We start from the raw sequence: 25468 nt of genomic DNA on the forward strand, positions 1-25468 counted from the left end.
AAGGAGCAGCGAGTTCAGTCACCAATCGGGGGGGGATTGAGGACTGGATCCTGAGTCAATCAAATCAGGGGAGTCGGAGTGAACCCCTGGGGAATCATTCATCTCTGAAAAATTAAATGAGTATCTCTTTAATCAAAAATACAATTTAACATTTATCAGTTTAATTTTTAAAAATTCTTTGTTATCTCAATCCTAGGACATCGCTGCAGGAATTCCTCAGGACAGTATCCTGGGCCCAACCATCTTCAGCTGCTTTATCAATAACCTTTTTTCCATCATAAGTCAGACTTGGGAATATATTGCCGTTCCTTCATTGTCGCTGGGTCAAAATCCTGGAACTCCCTTCCTAACAGCGCCGACACCACATGAACTACAGCAGTTCAAGGAAGTGAACAGGAAGATTTGCTGACAGGAAACTCAAACCAAAAATCACGTCAAAATCTGACAGATTCACTCAATACATCAGGTGCTGGATATCATTGAACCTTTAATGTAGAAGGAGAAATGTTTTAACCAATTGCACAGCGTGAAAAAACATCTAATCATTCACAACGGGGATAAACTGTGTACGAGGTTTGGTCTGACCATCCAACATGGACAGCCACGAGGACACCGGCACCATGGAGAAACCGTGGAAATGTGGGGACTGTGGGAAGGGATTTGGTTCCCCGTCAAAGCTGGAAATTCATCAACGCAGTCACACTGGGGAGAGGCCATTCACCTGCTCCGTGTGTGGGAAGGGATTCACTAGTTCATCCAACCTTCTGAGACACCAGCACATTCACACTGAGCAGAGTTCAGTCATCTGCTCCGTGTGTGGGAAGGCAATCGGTCATTCATCAAACTTTCTGAGGCACCAGCAAACTCACAGTGGAGAGAGGCCGTTCACCTGCTCTGTGTGCGGGAAGGGATTCACTCAGTCATCCTACCTGCTGACACACCAGCGCATTCACACGAGGGAGAGACCGTTCATCTGCTCCTTGTGTGGAGAGGGATTTAACCAATTATCCAGGCTTCTGAATCACCAGAGAATTCACACTGGGGAGAGCCCATACACCTGCTTTATCTGTGGCAAGGGATTTCATCGGCCTTCCAAACTACTGACACACCAGCGAATTCACACTGGGGAGAGGCCATTCACCTGCTCCATGTGTGGGAAGGGATACACCAATTCATCTGACCTGTTGACACATCAGCGAGTTCACACTGGCGAGAGGCCATTCACATGTTCCGTGTGTGGAAAAGGATTCATTCGGTCATCCCACCTTCTGACACATCAACTTGTTCATACTGATCAGAGACCTTTTAAATGTTCTGAGTGTGAGAAGACCTTCAAAAGTGAAAAGGATCTGCTGACACACCAACGAGTTCACACTGGGGAGAGGCCATTCACCTGCTTTGTGTGTGGGAAGGGATTCACTCAGTCATCCACCCTGCTGACACATCAGCGAGTTCACAAGTGACTATGGGGATTGAAATCTGTGGTTACTGTGGCTGTTAATCCTGTTCAGGATTGAATTCTTTCATTCTGGCAGATGGAGTTTGTTTCTGCTGAAATATAATTGTGCAAAGATGAGTGGCAGCTCAGAAGACTGGACAGAATTTAAAAAAAGAGGATGACTGAAAGATTAATAAAGAGGGAAAAATTCGAATATGAGAGAAAGCTAGTTAGAAATATAAAGACAGATAGTAAGAGTAAATATTGATATTTAAAAATGAAAAGTTAACAAAGTGAAGGTTGCTCCTATAGAAAGTGAATCAGGGGAGTTATTAATGGAAAATAAGGAGATGGCAGATTAATTGAAGAGGTATTTTGCATCGTCTTCACTATAGAGGGTACAAGTAACTTGCCAGAAATGGCTGTAAATCAGGAATTGGAAGGGAGGGAGGAACTCAAGAAAATTATAATCACCAGGGAAGTGGTATTGAGCAAATTGTTGGAGCTGCGGGCTGACAAGTCCCCCTGTCCTGATGGATCCTGGGGTCTTAAAAGAAGTGGCTAGTGAGATAGTTGATGCATTGGTTTTAATTTTCCAAAATTCATTAGATTTGGAGAAGGTTCCATCAGATAGGAAAAGAGAAAATGTAACTCCTTTATTCAAAAAGGGAGGGAGACAGAGAGCAGAAAACTATAGGCCAGTTACTTAACTTCTGTCATAGGGAAAATGTTAGAAGCATTATAACAGGGCACTTAGATAAATTCAAGGTAATCAGGCAGAGTCAACAAGGTTTCGTGAGAGGGAAATCATGTTTAACCAATTTATTGGGGCTCTTTGAAGAAGTAATAGGTGCCGTGGATAAAGGAGAACTGGTGGATGTACTGTACCTATATTTCCAGAAGGCATTTGATAAGGTGCCTCATTAAAGGTTATTGCGGAAAATGAAATCTCATGGTGTAGGGGGTAACATATTGACATGAATAGAAGATTAGCTAGCTAACAGGAAGAAGAGAGTAGGCATAAATGGGTCTTTTTCTGATTAGCAGGATGTGATGAGTGGTGTGCCACAAGGATCAGTGCTGGGACCTCAACTCTTTACAATTTATATAAATGATCTGGATGAAGGAACCGATGGTACGGTTGTTAAATTTGCTGATGACACACAGGTAGGAAAATAAATTGTGAAGAGGACATAAGGAGGCTAAAAAAGGATCCAAACAGGTTAGGTGAGTGAGCAAAGATCTGGCAAATGGAATATAATGTGGGAAAATGTGACAATGTCCATTTTGGCAGGAAGAATAAAAAAAGGAGCATATTATTCAAATGGTGAGAGATTGCAGAGCTCTGAGATTCAGAAGGATCTGGGTGCCCTGGTGCATGAATCGCAAAATATTAGCATGCAGGTGCAACAAGCAAAACTGAAAGAATGTTATCGTTCATTGTGAGGGGAATTGAATACAAGAGTAGGGAGGTTATGCTTCAGTTATACAGGGCACTGGTGAGCCCACATCTGGAGTACTGTGTGTAGTATTGGTCACCTTATTTAAGGAAGGATGTAAATGCATTGGAAGCAGTTCAGCGAAGGTTTAGTAGATCAATACCAGGAATAGGCAGGTTGTCTTATGAGGAAAGGTTGGACAGACTAGCTTGTATCTGTTGGAGTTTAGACGGGTAAGAGGCAACTTGATTGAAACACATAAGCTTATGAGGGGCCTTGTCAAGGTGGATGTGGAAAGGATGTTTTCTCTTCTGAGAGAATCTTGAACTAGGGGACACTGCTTAAGGGGTCGCCCATTTAAGAAAGAGATGAGGAATTTTTTTTTCTCCATAGGGTTGTGAGACTTTGGAATTCTCTTCCTCAAAAGGCAGTTGAGGCAGAGTCTTTGAATATCTTTAAGGCAGAGATAGATAGATTCTTGATAAGCAAGGGGTGAAAGGTTATCAGGGTAGGCAGGAATGTATAGTTGAGATTACAATCAGATCAGCCATGATCTTATTGAATGGCGGAACAAGCCTGAGGGGCCGAGTGGCCTACTCCTGCTCCTAATTCGCATGTTCGTATATAAGTTAATAAACCATATCAATGGGCTGCTGTTTAATATTCTGGATAAATGTCACATAGCATGTCAAACTTTGTTTTTCACACATTGTTGTACAATTTTGTCTTTCCCACCTGAGTGTTTAACATCACCTGGCTGGAGCTCAGAAAGGACAATCTGAGGGAGGATCATTCGGCAGGAACAGAAGTTTATCCTGGTCACAGTCCTTCAGGGTCACACTGAGAGGGACAAATGACACTTTGGTCTTTCTCATCTCTCTTCACTGACAGCAAAACCCACATGTGGGTGAGTCCTGAGGTGTGTAAGAAATGTGTCACAGCCACTTCTATGCAGTACGTACAGCCTAAAGATGACCAAGTTCAGACTGTGTGGAGTCCAAGGCCACATAGAAAAGTGGATGGAAAAATATAAACTCCCTGTAAATCTAACCCTCTGATTTCTGTTTGGAACCATCGTGGTTCAAAGCTCCTAGGCACAGAGCAGAAGGTTCCTTTACAACTGTGGTTGTTCAACCTGAGTCAGGCAGTCTGGGAATGTGCTTTTAAATCAGAGATTGATGTAAAACTGTGCTCTGTTCCTGACTGAAACTGAAATGGCAGGAATAAGTCTCCAGTTTAAAAATGACTGTGGTGATTATTCTGAAGTTTTTAAGGTTTATTAATGACAGTCCTGAGTCCACTACTTTAAACCAATGTCAACAACAACTTGTGTTGACATAGCACCTTTAAAAAGTGAGACATAGTTAAAAATAAATAATGTAAAGTCTGCATTGAAATAACACATGGAGGAATTCACATGATCCTTTTAACTACTGGGACAATTATACAACAGACATCTGATCTCCAGATAAAGAAGGACCTGCACCGTGTTTTCAAGAATTCCCTGTTATATTGATGTGTGTGTGTTAGATCCTAGGATTTTGTTGTAGTCTTCCTCAGTATTAACTGTACTTCCCAATTTGGTAATCAATTAATTCATGTTAGAGGGAAATAAAGGAATACAGTAATGGTCAAGGGACTTGACTTAACATATCCCAGCATGCAAAACCACAATTGCTAAGTAGTTAACATTTAAAGTTCAGGCTGGGACAGAGAGAATGCTGAACCTTGCACATTCCTTGCGAGCATCAGCAAGGCCATATTGGACGAAGAAGAATGTAAATATGATAGATTGGGAGTTTTGGGAGCTAGACTGGAGTCAGAGGATGGCAATAACAGATTAAGTGTGCTCTTCAACAGATAGGGGAAGGACAGATGGTTCCAGCTTAGATAGGAAGGCAGGTCTCTGCCTGGGTGAAGGTGGGGTCAGATAATGCATGTACTTTTGTACCAGAGACTTGTCTGTTTAACGTAAACCTATATGTTGATGAGATCGAAATCTGGAAATTGTTCTTGAACGTGACCAATAATGTATAAATATGATGAACACTTGTAGTTTAGCAGAGTACTTTCTCATGCTACATTGAGATGGTGCCCTCCTTGCAATTGCTCGAATAAACAATCGTAACCTGTACCTGAGTCTCCTGTGGTCCGTTCATCAAAGACACCACAACAATTCATAAATAAATCAGTTCATCACTTCCTCGTGTCATTGTACACTCTGCTACTGAATTAAAGATTTAATGAATTGTGCAACAAAGTTTTGTTAACTGGGAATTCTTATCTGTGATTTACTGAAATTCTGCTCCCAAATTTTAAAATTGGGTTTCTGATTTCTGAGTCCAAATTGTTTATGTAAATTGTGAGTAACAGTGGCCCCAGCATTGCTTCCTGTGGAGCATCAATTCCCATCTTTTACCAGTCTGAGTCACTTTGCTTAACCTCTGCTCTCTGTTTTCTGTTTTGTAACCAGCTTGTTATCCATAACAGTGTGTACAACCTACAGGGTAACCAAGATCAGGCTGTGTGGTGTGAAGGTCCAGGCAGCAGAATGGATGGAAAGATGGCTACAAAACAGTATTCAGAGTGTTAGATTTACAGGGAGTTTGGAGCCATCATTTCATCCATTCTGCTCTGTGGCCTGACCTTCACCCAGACCATCAATATAAGGGGGTTTATCTGTAATACCAATAGGAAAGTAGGGGCTGAAATTATGCAAAGATGTCCTGTATTGTCTAAAATCTCCCACCAGGGCTGATCACCAGGGTGGCCATAGACCGCTCAATATCTATTGATGGCTTAACTTTTTGTTGTTGCTTCTGTTCAAGATGTTGTCCATTATAGATTAAGGTTCAGAGAAAGTGCTGGAATTAGATAGTCAAAACTGCTTTGAGTCCCTGGAGCGTAATGTTTACTTGAATTTCTATAACATTTTGGTCCTTACAGACACTGATACTTTATCCCCAGTCCTAGTCAGTAGTCGGGTTGGCGATGTGAGGCAAAACCTGGTCCACCTGATCGATAGGAAGTGTATCCATGTGGGTTTGTGTGTGTGTGTGTCAAACCAAGTGGATGTCCTTTGTAACAACATGAAGAGTTTTTTTTTCCAGATCCCTTCCTTTCCTCTCACTATTATCCTCAGTTAGTTTAGAAAATCCTTCTGTACATCATCTTCCAACATGCTACTGTCTCCACTAAATACTTCCATCAGTCATACTAGCAATGGGATCACTGATATCACAGGAATCAGTTCTGAAATACTGTCACTCTGATTTTAAGTCTTCCTGGAGTAAGACATTGATCCAGATCTTCCCACCTAACACCAATCCATATTCCCATCTGAGTTCCAGATTTTAATGTGATTGTCCCATATGTTTAGCATCTGTTCATCTGTGAGAGATGATGGGAATGCAGCCTCAGAACTTTGGTGAGATCAGATGAGATGATCTGCTGCACTCCATCTGATGGCTGAACAAGCCGATACTGTAAAGGCAAAAGTGCCCCGTATGAAGGTATTCCTTACTCCTGTTGTGGGATGATCTCTGCTGACACCTTGATTGTCTGTGTTGGAGTTTCTGAAACCACATGTCGCTGTGGTGGTGAACTCCTGCAAACAGCTGGTGTTTCCAATTGCATCAATCATCAGTTAGCTTCCCACTTGTCATGATTAATATCGAGGGCTTTCATGTCTCATCTTTGAAGCTTTGATGTGATTGTGCACTATAGAAAACATATCTAACTCCTTTAAACCTGTTTCAGCACATTCCCTTCATACATATTACAACAGATTGTCTTTGAGATCAGTTTTTCCTTTACATTCCGTGTTGTTCTGAATGATGACAGTATTAATCATCTCCCTAACCTGTCCTAAACCCTCCTGCCTGCTCATTTATTGAAACCAAGGACTCCCCTTGTTGTGGTGACATTCCCTGTCTGCCCAGTTATTCCTTTAAGTTTGTGCCTCGTTTCACCATGTTCCCAAATTTCAGTAATAAATGTTGAAATGTTTGCTCCACACCCACAGGGTTTCATCTGTTTAAAGCCACAAACAGAAAAGTCCAGCTATCTCCTGGAGTTTGAGACAAATCAGTTTTCAAAATGATGCAGAGTTTCAGCCAATGAGGGAGATCCGCGCTCAACCCCGCCCCTCATTCACTCCGATTGGTTGGAGGGCCAACCACACCCCCTTGATCCTGCAGTCCCGCCCCCATCCACCAATGGTCCGGAGCTGCCGTCAATCACCTGGACATTGTGACGTTTGCATGTGCAGTGTGGCTGCTGGAGCTGGACATCAGAGCGCAGGTGCAGTCCCGCCTCGAGTTTGGAGCATGCGCAGTGTGAGTGAGGGCGAAAGAAAGCTGCTTGTTTGTTAGGTTCGCAGCCGGTAAGATAAAGGGCGGAATTGAGGGAGAGATGCAGCCGGCCGGTGGACTGGCAGGTTTCGTAAACACCTTGAGCCGTTCTGAAGCCAGAATAACAAGCTACCGGTTCCTCGCTGGTATCTGTGGGCGGCAGTTCCCCCGATCCGCGTCCCTAGGTGAGAGACCCGGGTTAACGGCCGCCATCTTGTGCAGCAGGGCGCATGCGCGATCGTCACTGTCAGCAGGAGGAGATGATATTGTGTATTTCTATCCTGGACTGACAGGGATGGATTTTGGAAACTCCTTTTACAGGGGATTAGAAGGGGAAGATTTACACACAGCAAACTCAAATCAAGAGAAATGTTTTTCCCTTCTCAGTTTCTGTCCTGGATTTATAGTGACGGTTATTGTAAACTTACAGGGCACTGGAAGTGGAGGATTGACAGACGGGAAACTGAATCCAAACATCACATCAACATCTGACAGAGTCGCTTGATTAATCCGGACCTGAATATCATCAAAGTTTGAATGTGGAAGTGAAACAGTTTGTCTGTAGGCAAAGGTTTCAGGTAAGTATGAGAATAATGAACTGGGGGAAAGCCAATTTCCGTGAGGTAAGAATGGATCTGACCCAGTTAAGTTAGAATCAAAGGTTGGCAGGTGAAACTGGAACTGAAAAATTGGCAGCCTTTGAAAAAGAGGTAGTTTAGACACAGTCAAGGTTTATTCCCGCAAGGCAAAAGATAGGGGCAAGAAGTCCAGAGCTCTCACGATGACAAAAACGAGAGAGATTAAGATGAAGAAGAAAAAATGTGCTTCTTGCAGATGTCAGGTGTAAAATAGAACCAAGCTGAATAAAAGAAGTTCAAAGCAGAATTGGAAAAGCAATTAAGAGAAGCAAAGAGAGAGTATGAAAAGAGATTGGCAGGTAACTTAAAAATTAAAATGTCTTCTGTAGGCATACAACTAGGTAAAGGGTGATAAAGGTATGGGTGGGGCTGATTAGGGACCACAAAGGGGATTTACACATAGAGGCAAGGGGCATAGCTGAGGTATTAAACTAACAATTTGCACCTGCCTTTACCAAAGAAAAAGACATTGCACAGGTCCTGATGAAAAAGGAGATAGTTGAGACTCTTGAAGGGTTTAAAATTGATGAGATATTGGATAAGCTGTCTGTATTGAAAGATAGACAAGGTACCAGGATGGTTTCCATCCACAGATACTGAGGGACCGGAATCTCAGGAGGCTTCACACCGCTGGCTGCTCGTGAGGAAGTGATCTCTGATCAGATTAATGTGCTTCCGCTGTAAGTATTTAATAAAGTGTCCGAACCTCTCATTGTGCTTCCTGTCCAATATCCCCCTTGCCATGGATCTTCCAATTTACCAACTGGGGGAAAAAAATGGCTGTTCACTGATTGGTCTCGATGGCGGCTGGTTTATCCAGAATGCCCTGTGGGTCAGAAAGTCCCCTATCAATGAGAACAGGAACCCAGAGCGCCACCGTGGGGACCGGGCTGTGCTCTGAGGCAGGGGCACAGCTGGGCGATGTTACTGAGGTGGAAATGGGTGGTTTTAGTGATTTGTAGTCAGTAGCTCGGCTTGGGCTGAAATTTGACAACAAGATTGTGAATAGTCTGGTTCAGCCTCAGAGAGCTGCAAGAGGGATGGAGTCGGTGGTTAGGGAGTGGAGACAATGGCTTTCATCTTCCCAACATTTCAATGGAGGAACTTTCTGCTCATCCAGTACTGGATGTCAGACAAGTTAGGACGGTGTGTGAGTTGGAGGTGATGGTGTTCATTGACACGTGTTACTTTCGTACTTCTAGGTAGTGGATGTTGAGGGTTTGGGATATTCTGCCAAAGTTCTGGTTGAGCTGAAGATGTATTAAACACATCTTCACCCCCTGCACCTCCCACCTCTCTCTTTCATCCCATGGAGGCCAGAGTCTTGTGTAGACCCAGACCAGGTGGCAGGTTCCATTCCCTGAAGGACATTAGTGAACCAGTTGGGTTTTTATGACAATCCGGCAGTTTTCATGGTCACTTTTCCCTGGTGCCGGCCCCACAAATTACCAGATTCATGCAGCTCAATTTCACAACCTGCATTTGTGTTTTTGTGGATTCTCTCTCACAACTTTTTTTCTGTTTTAAATCAATTTCACAGGGTATTAGAAGGGGAGGATTTGCAGTCGGGAAACAGAAACAAAACATCACAGCAGAATCTGACATTCGCCCTGAATATCATTTGATTTTGAACATGGAAGGAGAAAGTACCGTTCACAGTGGAGAGAAATCGTACATGTGTCCTGTGTGTGGACGAGGCTTCAACCGATCATCTGGCCTGTCAAGACACAAGTGCAGCCACATCGGGGAGAAACCATGGAAACGTGGGGACTGTGGGAAGGGATTCAGATTCCCGTCAGAGCTGGAAGAGCATCGGCGCAGTCACACTGGGGAGAGGCCGTTCACTTGCTCAACGTGTGGGAAGGGATTTACTCTTTCAAGCTACCTGCTGAGCCACCAGCGAGTTCACAGTGAAGAGAGACCTTTTAAATGCCCAGACTGTGGGAAGTGCTTTAAAAGTTCCTGCGAGCTGATGTCCCATCAACGTGTTCACACTGACGAGAGACCATTTAAATGCTCTCACTGCGGTACTGGGTTCAGGCGATCATCTCAACTCACTGTACACCAGCGAATTCACACTGGGGAGAGGCCGTTCACCTGCCCCCAGTGTGGGAAGGGATTCACTCAGTCATCCCACCTGCTGACACACCAGCAAGTTCACACGGGGGAGAGACCTTTCATCTGCTCTGAGTGTGGGAAGGGATTCACTGCCTCATCCTACCTGCTGAGACACCAGCGAGTTCACACTGGGGAGAAGCCATTCACCTGCCCCCAGTGTGGGAAGGGATTCACTCAGTTATCTAGCCTGCTGACACATCAGCAAATTCACACTGGGGAGAGGCCATTCATCTGCCCTCAGTGTGGGAAGAGATTCACTACCTCATCCAATCTGCTGGCACACCAACGAATTCACACTGGGGAGAGGCCGTTCACTTGCCCCCAGTGTGGGAAGGCATTTATTCATCCATCCCACCTGCTGACACACCAACGAATTCACACTGGGGAGAGACCATTCACCTGCCCCCATTGTGGGAAGGGATTCACTACCTCATCCAAGCTGCTGGCACACCAGCGAGTTCACAAGTGACTAAAGTGGTGGGATTTTGCTGTTAATCACATCCAGGACCGAACCATGTTCATTGGGATCTGTTTCTGCTGATGTTAATAAACTACAGACCACTTAGGGGGGCGAATATTCTGGATAAATATCAAATAAATTAGTTTTGTGTTAAAAGGCACAATGTGTTGAACCTTTTTAATATCTCTAACACAAGTTCATTCCTTTTGAAATGCTCTCCCTCCATCCTCACCCCCAACAACTGGTGTGAGGGTCTCATGGAGCTTCTTTGTCACTAAGATTGAGACAATCGGATGAGCTGCCTCTGCTGCTTCCCTCCTTTCCACTCGCCCTCCCTAAAGTTCCCCAATACCTGAGCCCTGAACTCACATCTTTCTGTAGTTTCCCTTCCATCCCCCCTCATGCCCTCTCAGAGCTCATCTTGTCCATGAAATTCATCTCTTGCTCAATTGACCCTACACCCACTAAACTACTGATCACGTTGGGGGATGATAGGAAACTTGGAAGCATTGTAAACTTTGAGAAGCACAATGTTGAACTTCAAAAGGACGGAGGCAAGTTTGTGGAGTGGACAGATAGGTGGCAGATGATGTTCGTTGCGGAGAAGTGTGAGGTGATTTTTGTTTTTATTCATTCACGGGATGTGGGCTTCGCTGGCTGGGCCATCATTTATTGCCCATCCCTAGTTGCTCTTCAGAAGGTGGTGGTGAGCTGCCTTCTTGAACCGCTGCACTTCATGTGAAGTAGGTCCACCCACTGTGCTGTTAGGAAAGGAGTTCCAGGATCTTGAACCAGCGAAAGTGAAGGAACGGTGATATATTTCCAAGTCAGGATGGTGAGTGACTTGGAGGGGAACTTTCAACTGGTGGCGTTCCCATCTATCTGCTGCCCTTGTCCTTCTAGATGGTAGTGGTCGTGGGTTTGTAAGGTGCTGCCGAAGGACCCTTGGTGAATTCCTGCAGTGCATCTTGTAGATGATACACACTGCTGCAACTGTGTGTTGGTGGTGGAGGGAGTGAATGTTTGTGGATGTGATGCCAATCAAGCAGGCTGCTTTGTCCTGGACAGTGTCAAGCTTCTTGAGTGTTGTGGGAGCTGCACTCATCTATGCAAGTGGGGAGTATTCCATCACACTCCTGACTTGTACCTTTTAGATGGTGGACAGGCTTTGGGGAGTCGGGAGGTGAGTTACTCCTCGCATGATTCCTAGCCTCTGTCCTGCTATTGTAGCCACAGCATTTCTATGGCTAGTCCGGTTAAGTTTCTGGTCAATGGTAACTCACAGAATGTTGATAGTGGGGGATTCAATGATGGCAATGCCGTTGAACATCAAGGGGAAATGGTTGAATTGTCTCTTGTTGGAGATGGTCACTACCTGGCACTTGTGTGACGTGAATGTTACTTGCCACTTGTCAGCCTAAGCCTGGATATTATCCAGGCCTTGTTGAATTTGGACATGGACTGCTTGAGTATCCGAAGAATCGCGGAACAATGTGCAAACATCAGCGAACATCCCTACTTCTGACCTTATGATGGAAGGAAGGTCCATTGATGAAGTAGCTGAAGATTGTTGGGCTGAGGACACTACCTTAAGGAACTCCTGCAGTGATGTCCTGGAGCTGAGACGACTGACCTCCAACAACCACAACCATCTTCCTTTGTGCTAGCTATGACTCCAACCAGCGGAGAGTTTTCCTTATGATTCCCATTGACTTCAGTTTTGCTAGGGCTCCTTGATGCTGCACTCGGTCAAATGCGGCCTTGACGTCAAGGGCAATCACTCTCACCTCACCATGGGAGTTCAGCTCTCTTGTCCATGTTTGAACTAAGGCTGTAATGAGGTCAGGAGCTGAGTGACCCTGGTGGAACCCAAATTGGACGTCAATGAGTAGGTTATTGCCAAGCAAGTACCGCTTGATAGCAATATCGATGACCCCTCCCCATTACTTTACTGAAGATCGAGAGTAGGCTGATGGGGCAGTAATTGTCCGGGTTGGACTTGTCCTGCTTTTTATGCACAGGACATACTGGAGCAATTTTCCACATAGCCGGGTAGATGCCAGTGTGTACTGGAGCAGCTTGGTAAGAGGCGCGGCAAGTTCTGGAGCACAAGTCTTCAGTACTATTGCCGGAATGTTGAGAGGGCCTATAGCCTTTGTAGTATCTCGTGCCTTGACATCATATGGAATGAATCGAATTGGCTGAAGGCTGGCATTTGTAATACTTGGGACCTCCGGAGGAAGCCGAGATGGATCATCCACTCGGCACTTGTGGCTGAAGATTGTAGCAAATGCTTCAGCCTAATCTATTGTACTGATGTTCTTGGCTCCTCCATCGTTGAGGATGGAGATATTTGTGGAACCTCCTCCTTCAGTGAGTTGTTTAATTGTCCACCATCGTTCACGACTGGATGTGGCATTTTGGTAGGAAGAACATGGAGAGACAGTATGAAATAAAGATACAATTGTTCAGGGGGTGCTGGAGCAGAGGGACTTGGGTGTATATGTGCATAAATCATTAAAGGTGGCAGGACAGGTGGAGAGAGCAGTTAATAAAGCATACAGTATCCTGGGCTTTATCAATAGGGGCATAGACTACAAGAGCAAGTAGGTTATGCTGAGCTTATATATGACATTATTTAGATCTCAGCTGAAGTACTGTGTACAGTTCTGGGCACCACAGGAAGGATGTGAACGCGTTGGAGAGAGTGCAGAAGAGGTTTACGAGAATGGTTCCAGGGATGAGAAACTTCAGTTATGAAGATAGAGGTTGGGACTGCTCTCCTTGGAGAGGAGAAGGGTAAGAGGATATTTGATAGAGATGTTCAAAATCATGAGGGGGCTGGATAGAATTGGTAGGGAGAAACTTTTCCCACTTGTAAAAGGATCGAGAATGAGAGGGCACAGATTTAAAGTGATTTGCAAAAGAAGCAAATGTAACGTGAGAAAAAACTTTTTCACACAGTGAGTGGTTCAAGTCTGGAATGCACTGCCTAGAAGTGTAGTGGAGGCAGGTTCAATTGAGGCATTCAAGAGGGCAGTAGATGATTATTTTAATAGAAACAATGTGCAAGGGTGCAGGAGAATGGTGCTCAGTCAATGCTTATTTAGAGAGCCCTGCAGACACGACGGCTGAATGGCTTCCTTCTGCACCGTAACATTCTGTGATTATGTTTCAGAAAGTTAGTGCATGGGTCCTCTGTCATAGTGCTCTCCTGGATGTGAATAACAGCATCGATAACTCCCTATGGTCAAATGTGAGCCTGCTGATGTGTCACCAAGTAGGATGCATGAATAAATCTTGCACACACACATTTATACAACCTCTCACCAGCCGGAATGTACCCATTGTACAACAAATCCTTTGATAATTTAAATATGGAATGTTTACAGGTGGGAAAACTGAGTAAATCACTTCACACACATGAAGTATCTGAATGGTCTCCCTCTCACGTTACTGTGCTGGTGTGTCAGAAAGAAGGATGGCTGAGTGAATCCCTTTCCACATGCAGCTGGTGAACAGCCTTTCTGCATTGTGAATGTATCCACGAGTTAACAGGGAATTGAATGTCACTCCAGTCAACAGTAACTACAGCATGTTGTATATAGCACTTTAGCCACAGTAAAAAGTTCCAAATCCCTTCACAGCTGTGTTAACAATCCCCACACTAGTGGGTAGATTCCCCACACCTCTGTGCTTGTGTCTCCAATTTGGTTCCCAGAACAGTGCCATCATTTCCATCCAAAAATTGAAATGCACCTATTTTGCCAAGGTAAGTGGTCAATTCCGTGGTGTAACACCCCAGTGGTTGTAAGCAGCAGATCCTCTGGCTCAGTATGAGATGTGCCTTGTTAGATGGGCTAGGAATGTAGTATAAACACAGCCTGACAGATGCTTCATCAACTCCAAGTCACAGTACACAGTTAAATGATCTGAGGGCCAAATGGACTCCTTGAACTCTCTCATTGCATATTGTTCGATAAGAATGAGATCACACCTATCTGATCATCTTTTATCAACTGGAGTAGGTCATTCAGCCCTTCGAGCCTGCTCTGCCATTCAGTTAGACTCTGGCTGATCAATTCATCTCCTCTGAACTTGAGGGACAAATTCCTGAACAGTTAGCTCCAGCCAGTTATAGGGGTTATTAACAGCAGCAGAAACAAATGCAAACTGTCCAAATGAACATGGTTCAGACCTGGATGTGATTAACAACTGCAATAACAAGAGAATCCACCTCCAGAAGTTATTTGTGAACTCGTTAGTGTCTCATTAGGTTTTGTGACTGAGTGAATCTCTTCCCACACATGGAGCAGGTGAATGGCCTCTCCCCGGTGTGAACTCGCTGGTGTGTCAGAAGGTCAGATGAATTAGTGAACCCCTTCCCACACATGGAGCAGGTGAACGGCCTTTCCCCAGTGTGACCACGCTTGTGTTTCAGGAGGTGAGATGAACTGCTGAATCCCTTCATAGACACAGAGCAGATGAATGGTCGCTCCCCAGTGTGAATTCGCTGGTGTGTGAGTAGGTTGAATGATCGATTAAATCCCTTCCCACACATGGAGCAGGTGAACGGTGTTTCCCCAGTGTGACTGCGTTGATGACTTTCCAGCTGGGATGGAGATCTGAATGCCTTCCCACAGTCCCCACACTTCCATGGTTTCTTGACCTTGTGATTCTCCAGGTTGGCCGATTCCATGTCAGTAGATCCTCCTTTTCAAATATCCTGTAAAAGGAGTTTACAAACATCAGCACTGTCAAGACAGGATAGAAATTCAGAACAGAAAATTCTAGTTTCTAGAAAGCATGTTTTCCTCACGTGTTCCTGCAAAGCAGTAAATCCTCATGCCACACACTTTCCCCCCTCCCTTTGCTGGAATCCAAACCCAGGGTTACCAACTGTTCAGTATTTTACGGGATTGTCCCTTATTTGAGTTAACTGTCCCAGGCTGCAAAGTGCAAGGATGATGTTTGTCCCATAAATTGGACCTACATTGAACCTTATTCAAACTGTTCTGGCAGCCAAACCTCATCCCCACCCACCCTCACAGCTCTGGCAGCACCCCACTCAACAGCCTCCCTCAACACACACATATGGACCCCATGGCAGGCCGTCCCTTAATTATCTCTGTGAGAGTTGCTCACCCTGCCAAACCCATCACATCATTTCCACCATCCTTTGCTCTGCTCCCAGTTATCTCCCTCTACTCTGGCTGAGTTCAGTTCTCAAGCCCCTCCGTGCAGAGTGAGAATAGAGTCAATGAATCAATCATTTTCTCTCCTGGTCACAGGAACCCTGAAGCCCCGCCCACTCTTTGTTGCTTCACCAAGATGGCCGCACAAAGTTTTTTACTGCAAACGCGGGAGCTGCAGGTTCTTATTGGGAGTTTGTTCTCCCAAAGCTGTAAATCCCCGTCCCACACACTCTCCCTCCTCCCTGGGCTGAAATCCAAACCCATCTCACCATCTCCACCATTTCTTTCCTCCACTCCCAGTTTTCTCCCTCCCTCTCCTCTGCCTGGGTTCAGTTCTCCAGCTCCTGTCTGCAGACTGACAATAAAATCAATGAGTCTTATTGGGGGTTTGGGGCCTCCAGCGGGTGTTTCTGAATCCTCCCCGCCCACCTCCCAGGGTTTCCTTCCTTCCCACAGATCAGATCCTCATTGATTTGAGCCCAAAGTGTAACCTCTTATTTCTTGTCCCCCCCTCCCCCATCCTCTGATGTGAACCATCCTCCACTCGCTGAGCCAGGATGGCGGCCGTTAACCTGGGCCTGTTCCCGGGAGGGAGAAGCCCCGCAGCTGCAAACCAGGAGCTGATAATTATTCATAACGGTTACTCCAGCTCACAATGCCCGGGGAGTGATTGACGGGAGGGAATGACCAATGGGAAGAGGGGATGGAGCTGGAGGACCGAACGAGAACGGCTGGTCCTCCAGTCGGAGTGAACGAGGGGCGGGGCTGAGCCCATAAATCCCTCATTGTCTCCGGAGGCGCCCCGGCTGCACATTTTCCCCGATAAAGGTGGCGGCCGTTAACCCGGCCCTGTCTCGGGTAATGGCCCGAGCAGCTGCAGCCGGTTCAAATATTGTAAACAAAAACAGAATTACTTGGAAAAACTCAGCAGGTCTGGCAGCATCGGTGGAGAAGAAAAGAGCCGACGTTTCGAGTCCACATGACCCTTCAACAGACGGCTGTTCCAGGCCATTAGGAAAAGGGGGCGGGACTGGAGGTCCGCCAACCAATCAGATTGAACGAGGAGCGAGGCTGAGCCCGGATCTCCCTCATTGGCTGAAAATCTGCATCATTTTGAAAGCTGATTTGTCTCAAACTCCAGGAGAAAACTGGACCTTTCTGTTTATGGCTTTAAACAGATGAAACCCTGTGGGCGAGGAGCAAACATTTCAACATTTGATCGTGAAATGGATTCATTCAGGACAGACAGCAGGGATTATTTCAGGAAATGACAGAGTGTAGCGATTGTTTCTCTTTGAACTCATCCCTTGGAGAACAGTGTGATTCATGGAAGAAGTCACAGGCTGTTCAAAGCTCCTTTCTTATCTGGAATCATTCAATTCCAGCCGATTTGCTGGTCCGGCTTCAACCGGAAGAGTTTGTTGAGCTCTCACAACTCGCTGGACGGACCTATCCTGCCTGATATCAACCCAGAATGAGCTCGAGAGCCGTCTCCAATCACCAGGACTGCCTGCAGAGGGGTTTCTGACTCAGAGGCGGCAATGTTCTTTTTTTTATTAATAACCCTAAATCTCTCAAGCTCCATTGATCTGACAGGGTCCCTTTTCTAAATCCACTTAATTGTTTAAATGACGTATTGATTTTACTTTGCAGCTTAATGATGGCACTTACATCATCTAACCACCTCCTTCATGTGAGAGTGCAGAACTACAGTAGCTGCAGAAATCACACCCTTCTCTATCCTCTATCAAGCCTCTCCTCATCCCCTCAGAATCAAACTATTCCTATCTTTGCCCAGTATTTTCATTATCTTACAACGAAACGTCTCTGCTTATTATTGCTTATTTATTGTGAATCTCTAATGTTCCTTTTAATTCAGTTTGCATTATGTTTACTCTTGGTCTATCATATTTACTTTTGTTTCTGCCTTATCTTCATGTTCAGCCTGCTTTCACTGGAGTGAGCTTTCTGTGGTCAGAATTCAGTAAAACGACCTGTTCAGCTACATGTATTCTCTCAGTACCCTGGTGCCTGTGTTATTTATTTGGTCATTGGTTAATACTTTGTCAGCAGTCTCCCGATTCTAGGATGACTTCTACTTCAGGTGGTGAGTTTCTGCCATGGGTCTTCTTGTGACTGAACAGACTGATTCTTGACCTGCAGATCTTTGGACTCATGGGGCAGGACATCCATGAAGTATTGGGAACTGGAGCGCATCATTTGCTTCCATTTCTTTCTTTCTCTGCTACTGCTCTGCCTCATCATTAACATGTTGTGACTCAAAGTGTGATGCAGCTTGATGGAAAAGTTGTCGCCATTCTGAACAATTGGGAGAAAGCTCCTCCAGGTCATTAAGGTCAATGCTGCTGCACTTCAAGGTGAGCAGGCTGCATAAAATTGGTCTGTATTTCATTGAATATTGAAGTTTCAGTGGTGATACGATGCTGGTATTTAAAATGATCACTGTGCTTGTGAGGGGAGATACAAGGAAAATATTTGCTCTGCTGGGGAATCCAGAACAAGGAGGCAGAATCAAGCCAATAGAATCTGGAGTGAAATCAGGAACAACGTGTTCAGACAAACGTGGTGGAAATCAGGACCAATCTCCCCAAAAGGCTATGGATGCTGGGTCTCTCTCACTCTCTCTCTCTGCATTTCACCATCTCATCTCTCTCTCCCTCTCTCACTGCATTTCACCATCTCATTCTCTCTCTCTCTGTGTCTCTCTCTCTCACACACACTATCTTTATCTTTATCTCTCTCACTATCTCTATCTTTATCTCTCCCTCTCTTTCTCTCTCCTCCATAGAGGCCAGAGTCTTGTGTAGGCCCAGACTGGGTGGCAGGTTCCCTGATGAACATTAATGTACCAGTTGATCTGTTAGGGCAATCCAGCAACTTTCAATGTCATTTTTCCCCAGTGTCGGTCCTACAAATTCACAAATTTTCAGTTCAATTTCACAACCTGCCCTTGTGTTTTTGTGGGCTCTCTATCACTTCATTTTTTTTGTTTTAAATCAGTTTCATAGCGTATTGGAAGGGGAGGATTTACAATCAGGAAACTGAAACGAACTTCATACCAGGATCTGATGGAGTTACCCAATTTATCATCGGACTTTGAACATTGAAGAAGAAAGTACCATTCACAGTGGGGAGAAAGCGTACACGTGTTCTGTGTGTGGATGAGGATTGAGGGGATCATCTGGCCTGTTGAAATACAAGTGCGGTTACACTGGGTAGAACCTGTGGAAATGTGGGGAATGTGAGGAAGGATTGAGCCACCCATCTGAGTTGGAAATTCACCAATGCAGTCAGACCGGGGAGAGGCCATTCACCTGCTCAATGTGTGGGAAGGGATTCACTCGTACATCTACCCTGCTGAAACACCAGCAAGTTCACACTGGGGAGAGGCCATTCACCTGCTCCGAGTGTGGGAAGGGAAAACATCACAGCGAGATAACTGTCTGAATGCAATGGTAGAGAAAGGAATTGACAACCAGAAGCCGAAGGGTCCAATGCTTTCCCATCAATCATCAGTAACATCATTCACAGCTTCAATTTCTTGGCTGCACCTCCTTCCAGACATTGTGATCTATTTTCCTCAGGTTGTGTTCCTGGATTTAATATTTACCTGCTTTGTGACCTCATTTTGAAATCAGATTCGCTTCAATCTCCAACAGAAATTGAGTTGGAAACCTGATGGACAAACAATGGAAAACTAGTCAGTCGGTAACACAAATCCCATGGTTCTCATTTTCAGATTCACAACTGTCAGTTTCTAAATAAAGAGACGGAATTTCACAGTGAAAAGATTTAGAAAGTTGTTTTTTTTAGAAAGTTCTGATGAAGAGTCATTCGGACTCAAAACGTTAACTGTGTTCCCCTCCGCAGATGCTGTCAGACCTGCTGAGTTTTTCCAGCTATTTTTGTTTTTGTTTTAGAAAGTTGTTGGTGTTTTTATTTGTGACTCCCTCACTCGGGTATTCTGTAAATGCTGCTCGGAGGCTTAGTGAACGGGATATAATTTACCTGCCTTTCCCTGAGCCTGTGCTCGGTGTATTGGAAGGTTTAGCCCGGGTTGGAGTATCTTGCATCCCAGGGATGGGCAGAAACCCGCTGATTGAAGCTGCTGTTGCTGCTTTCTGCTGGCAGCGGGTGATTGGAGAGTGTGGGGCCGGAATATTGCTGCTTTTCTGCTTTTCCCTGTCCCACTCACTGTGGAGCTGAGGAAGAGAGAATCACTGATGGGGTTGTTTGAATGTCATAACTTCATATCTTTCTAATGGGTTAGATATAAGTGCATGGTGGGCCTAATCATTTTCTCTTTACATTTGAAATATATATTCATAAGAAAGCAACTGTTCTTGTGGGATCACTGAATACCAGAAGAGCGAGCCTCGATAGTGGATTATTTGCTTGAAGCCAATATGCGCCTTGGCAACCCAGAGATGTAGGGTGATGAATATGATGGGCTGAAAAACAGTGAAAAGTTGGTTGCTGGGTGGTCATGAACTACCAATCTTTCGATAAACAGCCAAACGCGCTGACCAATTGCGCCACAGAGACGGACGCACCAAAAGGTTGTAAGATATCTATTTAAAGCTTTAGATTACAGCTATCAGACTAATAATTGTTCTCTCCGAGTTTTACTTTTCCAAAATAAAGGGTGAGGCATTCATTTGGATGCATGGAAACAGTCTGATCGCACCCACCGCAGCCACATTCATGTCACCAGGAACCAGCTCTCCTACAGCCGGTGCCATCTCCCTTCGAGCTTTTTGGTGCCTTGTCAGTTACCAAGTGTTCTGATTGTCCCGAAACCAATATTCGGTTTAAATTGCTGATGTGCAGTAAGGAGAATCCTTTCAATGTCTCAGATCAGTTAATTTCAATGATAACGTCCGAGTCAATGTTCCAGTGTCTTAAAGAAGGGAACGGTACCTTGAACGGTCAGTCGGACAGTTCACCCTTCATTCTCCTCTGATCCCGGTTCCCAAAGAGTTTCGAAAGATTCGCAAAGCTGGAGACTGGGTTTTCTGCTTTGGTTTCTTTTCCATCTTCCCAACTGCCAGCTGGCAATATTTTCTAAAATCTCATTGCAATTTTCCACCTTGCATCATGTCCAGAGGTGAGGAAATTCAGTTTTATAGAGAGATTATAAAGGCCGCGATTGTTCTCTTCGGGTCAAAGGAGGTTAAACAGAGATTTCATGGAGCTGTTGAAAGTTATGGAATGGATGGGGTGGTGGGGGCGGGCGGCTTGAGAGAGCAGAGAGGGAGAAACTGTTTCCACTGACGAGGGTCATTAACCAGAGGACTGGGATTTAAGATAATTAAAGAAAGACAGATTTGCATTTATGTAGAGACTTTCCCGACCAGCGGGCGTCTCAAATCACTTACCAGCCGATGAAGAACTATGTGAAGTGTCGTCATTTTTGTGATGTAGGAAGCACGGCAGCCAATCACCGCTCAGCAAACTCCCACAACCAGCAACGTCATAATGAGCGGAGAATGTGTCTTTGTGACGTTGATTGAAGGATAAACATTGACCAGGAAGCAGGAAGAACTCCCCTGCTCTTTTTTCAAATAGGCTCATGGCATCTTTTATATTCTGGCGCCTACATCCCGTTCACGTCTCTTTTTTCCGTACTGAATATGAAAGGAGGGATGTCACCAGATCTGCGCAGAGTCGTGGCTTCCTCGGTTCCTTGGTAGTTTTTCCTCTTCCTCCATTCCGAAGACCGATACAAAGTGATTCAGTGTCATATCTGCCATTTCCTCAGTTTCAATTACAGTATCGCTTGTCTTGTTAGTCTTTGGGAGCACTCATTGCTATTAGCCATCTTTGAGACGGAGAGTAAGTATGTTAATCTGCACCTGTAAACAAACTGCTGATAGGTCTGCCGAGTGACAGTTGAAAATGATTCATAACCTTTACTGTTTCGTGTATCATGAAATGTGCTTCTTTTTCATTTGTGGGATGTTTTTCAGCGAATCTGGAAGAGCAATTGCCACGTGGCTGTAAGATACTGTATTTAATATTTAACAACACAAGTGAATTATCGAACTTCTCTTCACATTTAAATGTGCAGTTTTTGAAAACGTTTCTGCCCAATTTCAAACCGGGATCCTTTTGTGTGTTTGGTGAGCGTGATAAGCACCACACGACAGAATCAGTGCGCTGCCGAAACCCAATGGACCTGTCCGCAATGTTAACCTGCGCGGTCATGCAGCAGCACTTTGGGTCTTTGTTTGGAAGAAATGGAATCAGTAATTCTGGAATCAGACTGATTTAGCAATGTCGTCATAAAATGACACAGCACATTAGGAAACAATTCGGCCCATCGTGTCTATGTCAGCTTTTCACAAAGAGCTTTCTGATCAGTCCTAATTTCCTTCTCTTTTTTCATAAACCTGATTTTTCTCCCTTTCAAGTCATTGCCCAATTGCTTTTTGAAAAGTCTGAGTGAAGAGAAACAATATTGAAAGAGGTGCAGGAGTTTCTGCAGTGCCCATGCGCACTGTGTGATCATTAACAAATTTTCCCTGACCCAATGACATCAAGAGTTGGTCTTTAGATCGCGATATAATTTTTGAACCAAAAATGTATTTATGCAGCTGATTTCATACCGAACTTTCCAAAGAGATTGATTCAGATCAAGCATGTCCTCGTTTTTCTCAGTCGCTCTATATAATCTAATTCCCCTTGCTGTACAAACTGTTACAGAGACTGTTGTAGAAAAGAGGGAAAGGGTTGCTGCAGCTATACAAAGCTCTGGTTCGGTCACACCATGAGGGCTGTGTATAGTTCTGGGAACGGCACCTTATAAAGGATCAATATTTGCCTTGAAAGTTTCAGAGGAGCCGCATTGATTCTGTTGGTGGGTTTGGAAATTGAAAGTTGTCCATCCGCAGCTTGTGGCACAATTTCCCCTCACTGTTCACGTCATGTTCATGTCGAACACACTCGATGCTGTTATTGGCTGAACAAGTCTTCTGTGTTTTAACTAAACGCTGTTATTCGGCACTCCCGCTCCTGCCGCCCGGGTTTGGCCCTCATCAGGGAATGTTGTTTTCTTGTTGCGGTGTGAACTGTCACAATGAACTGATCCCAGAGTCTCTTTCCCCCGGGATCGACAAAACCCGTCACTTCTCTTCTTCTTTCATTCTCACTCGTTCATTCCCAGTTTGAGTCGGTTTTCCTTTCGAGCCCTTCAACAAATCCATTTGGACGGACAAGTGGCAGCTGAAATTTAATGTCTGGAAGTGTGAAGTGATTCATTTTGGTCGGAGAGGAGAGGAAACTGAAAATAATAGTTACATCGCAAACTTCACTCACATTAGTTGTGTAGTTTCACATTAAAAAGGCTCAGAGAGAAAAAGCAGGTTGGAAAGATGCACGAGGAGATTGTTTCTTTCTGTATGTTTTTTCAGTGGAGACCGTTCAGTTACTGAATGTTACAAAGTGGAGAGTGATTGAAAATGTCAGTCAAGGCAAGGACAATTTTAAATGCTGTGGTGGGAGCGTGGCCGAGTGGTCCAAGACGCTGGAGTTAGGTTTCTGTGCAAGTGTGGGTTCAATCCCACCATTGTCAGACGCTTCATATTTTCAATCAATTTTGCCAAACCCTTCAGTCATAGAGGCCCACAGCACAGAATAAGTCTGCACCCATCAAACAAGTGCCTAACTATTCTAATCCCATTTTCCAGCACTAGGCCCTGTATGCCATGGCATCACAAGTACACATCCAAATACTTATTTAATTGTTTTGAGGGTTTCTGCCTCTACCACTCTTTCAGGTACTGAGTTCCAGATTCCCACCACCCTCTGGGTGAAAAAATTCTTCCTCTCATCCCCTCTAAACCTCCTGTCCCTTACCTTAAATCTATGCCCCCTAGTTATTGATCCCTCCACTAAGGGGAAAAGTTCCTTGTTGTCTACCTTATCTATGCCCCTCATAATTTGTATATTGTATTCACTGCTCACAACGTGGTCTCCTCTACACTGGGGAGAGCAAGCACAGACTGACTGCCTGCTTTGTGGAACACCTTCACACAGTCCACAAGCATGACTCAGACCTGCCTGTCAACATCTCGCTCTCACACTCACATTTCTGTCTTCGGCCTTCCACAATGTTCCAGTGAATCCCAACACAAACTGGAGGAACAGCATCTCATCTTCTCATGAGGCACTCTACAGCCTTCTGGACTCAACATTGAGGTCAACAAATTCACATTATGAACTCCATCCTCCATTTTAATTTTCCTGCAGCCCCCAACCCCCCAAGCGCCAGTCTGCATCTTGTTCTCATGTTTTGCTTTCAGACAGCGCTGACCCTTTTCCTGCTATTAACACATTCTGCTATTTTGCTTCCAGTCAGTGCTGACCTCTGTCTAGATATTAACGCCTGCTTTCATAATTAATAATATCATTCCCGTTGCCTTTTACTTGCGTTCTATCATATCTTTGTCATTGAATCTCTCATGACCTCCAACCTAGCCCTGAACTTTTTTGCTCCATCTTCTCCACCCACCCTCGTCAGCAGCATAACACCCATCACATTTCTACCTCCTTTCAGTTCTGAAGAAGAGCCATATGGTCTGGAAACGTTAAATCTGTTTCTGTCTCCACAGATGCTGCCAGACCTGCTGAGAACTTCAGCGCCCCCTGTTTTTATTAGAGCACGAATTCCTGGCTTTATCATAATATAAAATGCATAGCACGTCGGCCAAAATCCGTGGAACGAGGAGCAGAGTTAAAGTTCCACGCGGGTATTAAATAGAACTGGAAATGACTGAGGTGGAGGTTAGGAGTGAGAAGATGTAGCATGAAAGTGGAAGAATTTTATGTTAGTCAATTACTTTCGGTGATGAATGTCTGCCGTGTGTTGCCTTGCAAGTTTCACAGGAGCCGCAGTGATGAGATTGGTGGGTTTTGGAAATTGAATTTTGCAATTCACAGTTTTTGGTACTATTTCACCACACTGTCAATTTCATGTTCTAGCCAATGGCAATGGTTGTTTTAATTGGCTGAAAAGGTCATTTTGTCTCTGGACAAAGCGGCCTGAAATGAAAAAAAAATGGCAAAAGTATCGTTTATCGAATCACAAGGATAACTTCCCTGGTGGCCATGTGGGTCGAATTCGGCCCTTTCAATGTCATGGCCCGGATTAAATTTCTGGTCTGGGAATGAGGGTTCTTTGCTCATGTCACACTGCTTAAACAGAGAGTTCTTATTATTGGTTAAAAACTGAAAACGCATAACAGCCTCTGCCAGAATCAGTGGAGTGACAGTTGAAGCTTCCCATCAGAGCGGGTATCAGGGGGAATGGAGCAGGAAGGGAGGATCCCTGGGGTGATGTTCAGTGAGTTCAGGAGGATGGGATTGGAGGGAATGGAGCCGGGAGAGAGGATCCCTGGGGTGATGTTTAGTGAGTTCAGGAGGATGGTATCAGAGGGAATGGAGCAGGGAGAGAGGATCCCTGGGGTGATGTTCAGTGAGTTCAGTTGTTTGTTGCGTCAGGCAGGCCGCAGGGCCCAGGAATTTCCACGATTTGTGCTCCCTGGTGTCCCTGATAAGCCCCAAACTGTGGTAATAATTTGCAGAATTACTCCTCGATAATGTGTCTGTGTAAGATCGGCCCTAGTCTCGAGGAATCATCCAATGGTTTGTATCAACTGTACTGTCTGTGGTATATGTGTATTTTTTGTTATTCGTTTATGCGATGTGGGCGTGGCTGTCTGGGCCAGCATTTATTGCCCATCCCTAATTGCCTTGAGAAGGTGGATTGTGACGTCTCTGCCTTGTGAGTGTTTAATTGGACAAGGT

At 44.9% G+C, this 25468-nt stretch overlaps 2 protein-coding genes across 2 annotated transcripts in view; one reads left to right on the forward strand and one right to left on the reverse strand.

The window, feature by feature from the left end:
• The window catches only part of LOC144698165 (uncharacterized), a 224551-nt gene that overhangs the window by 146088 nt on the left and 52995 nt on the right, over window positions 1-25468 (reverse strand). The gene's annotated exons all lie outside the window — the stretch shown is intronic.
• On the forward strand, window positions 147-17298 carry LOC144697733 (uncharacterized). Its single transcript, XM_078569741.1, has 3 exons — window positions 147-1318; window positions 9827-10386; window positions 17294-17298. The coding sequence occupies exons 1-3, from the start codon at window positions 594-596 to the stop codon at window positions 17296-17298; spliced, it is 1290 nt and encodes a 429-aa protein (XP_078425867.1). The 5' UTR covers window positions 147-593.

The sequence above is a fragment of the Cetorhinus maximus genome, chromosome 23 (genome assembly GCF_964194155.1).
Source record: "Cetorhinus maximus chromosome 23, sCetMax3.hap1.1, whole genome shotgun sequence".
Taxonomy (NCBI): domain Eukaryota; kingdom Metazoa; phylum Chordata; class Chondrichthyes; order Lamniformes; family Cetorhinidae; genus Cetorhinus; species Cetorhinus maximus.

What these genes read in the sequence shown, in the direction of transcription:
- LOC144697733 (XM_078569741.1), top strand. Translation starts at nt 594, where the DNA reads ATGGACAGCCACGAGGACACCGGCACCATGGAGAAACCGTGGAAATGT. An exon ending in AGACCTTTTAAATGTTCTGA is followed by an intron (nt 1,319 to 9,826) that starts GTGTGAGAAGAC and finishes GTGCTTTAAAAG; the next exon opens with TTCCTGCGAGCTGATGTCCC.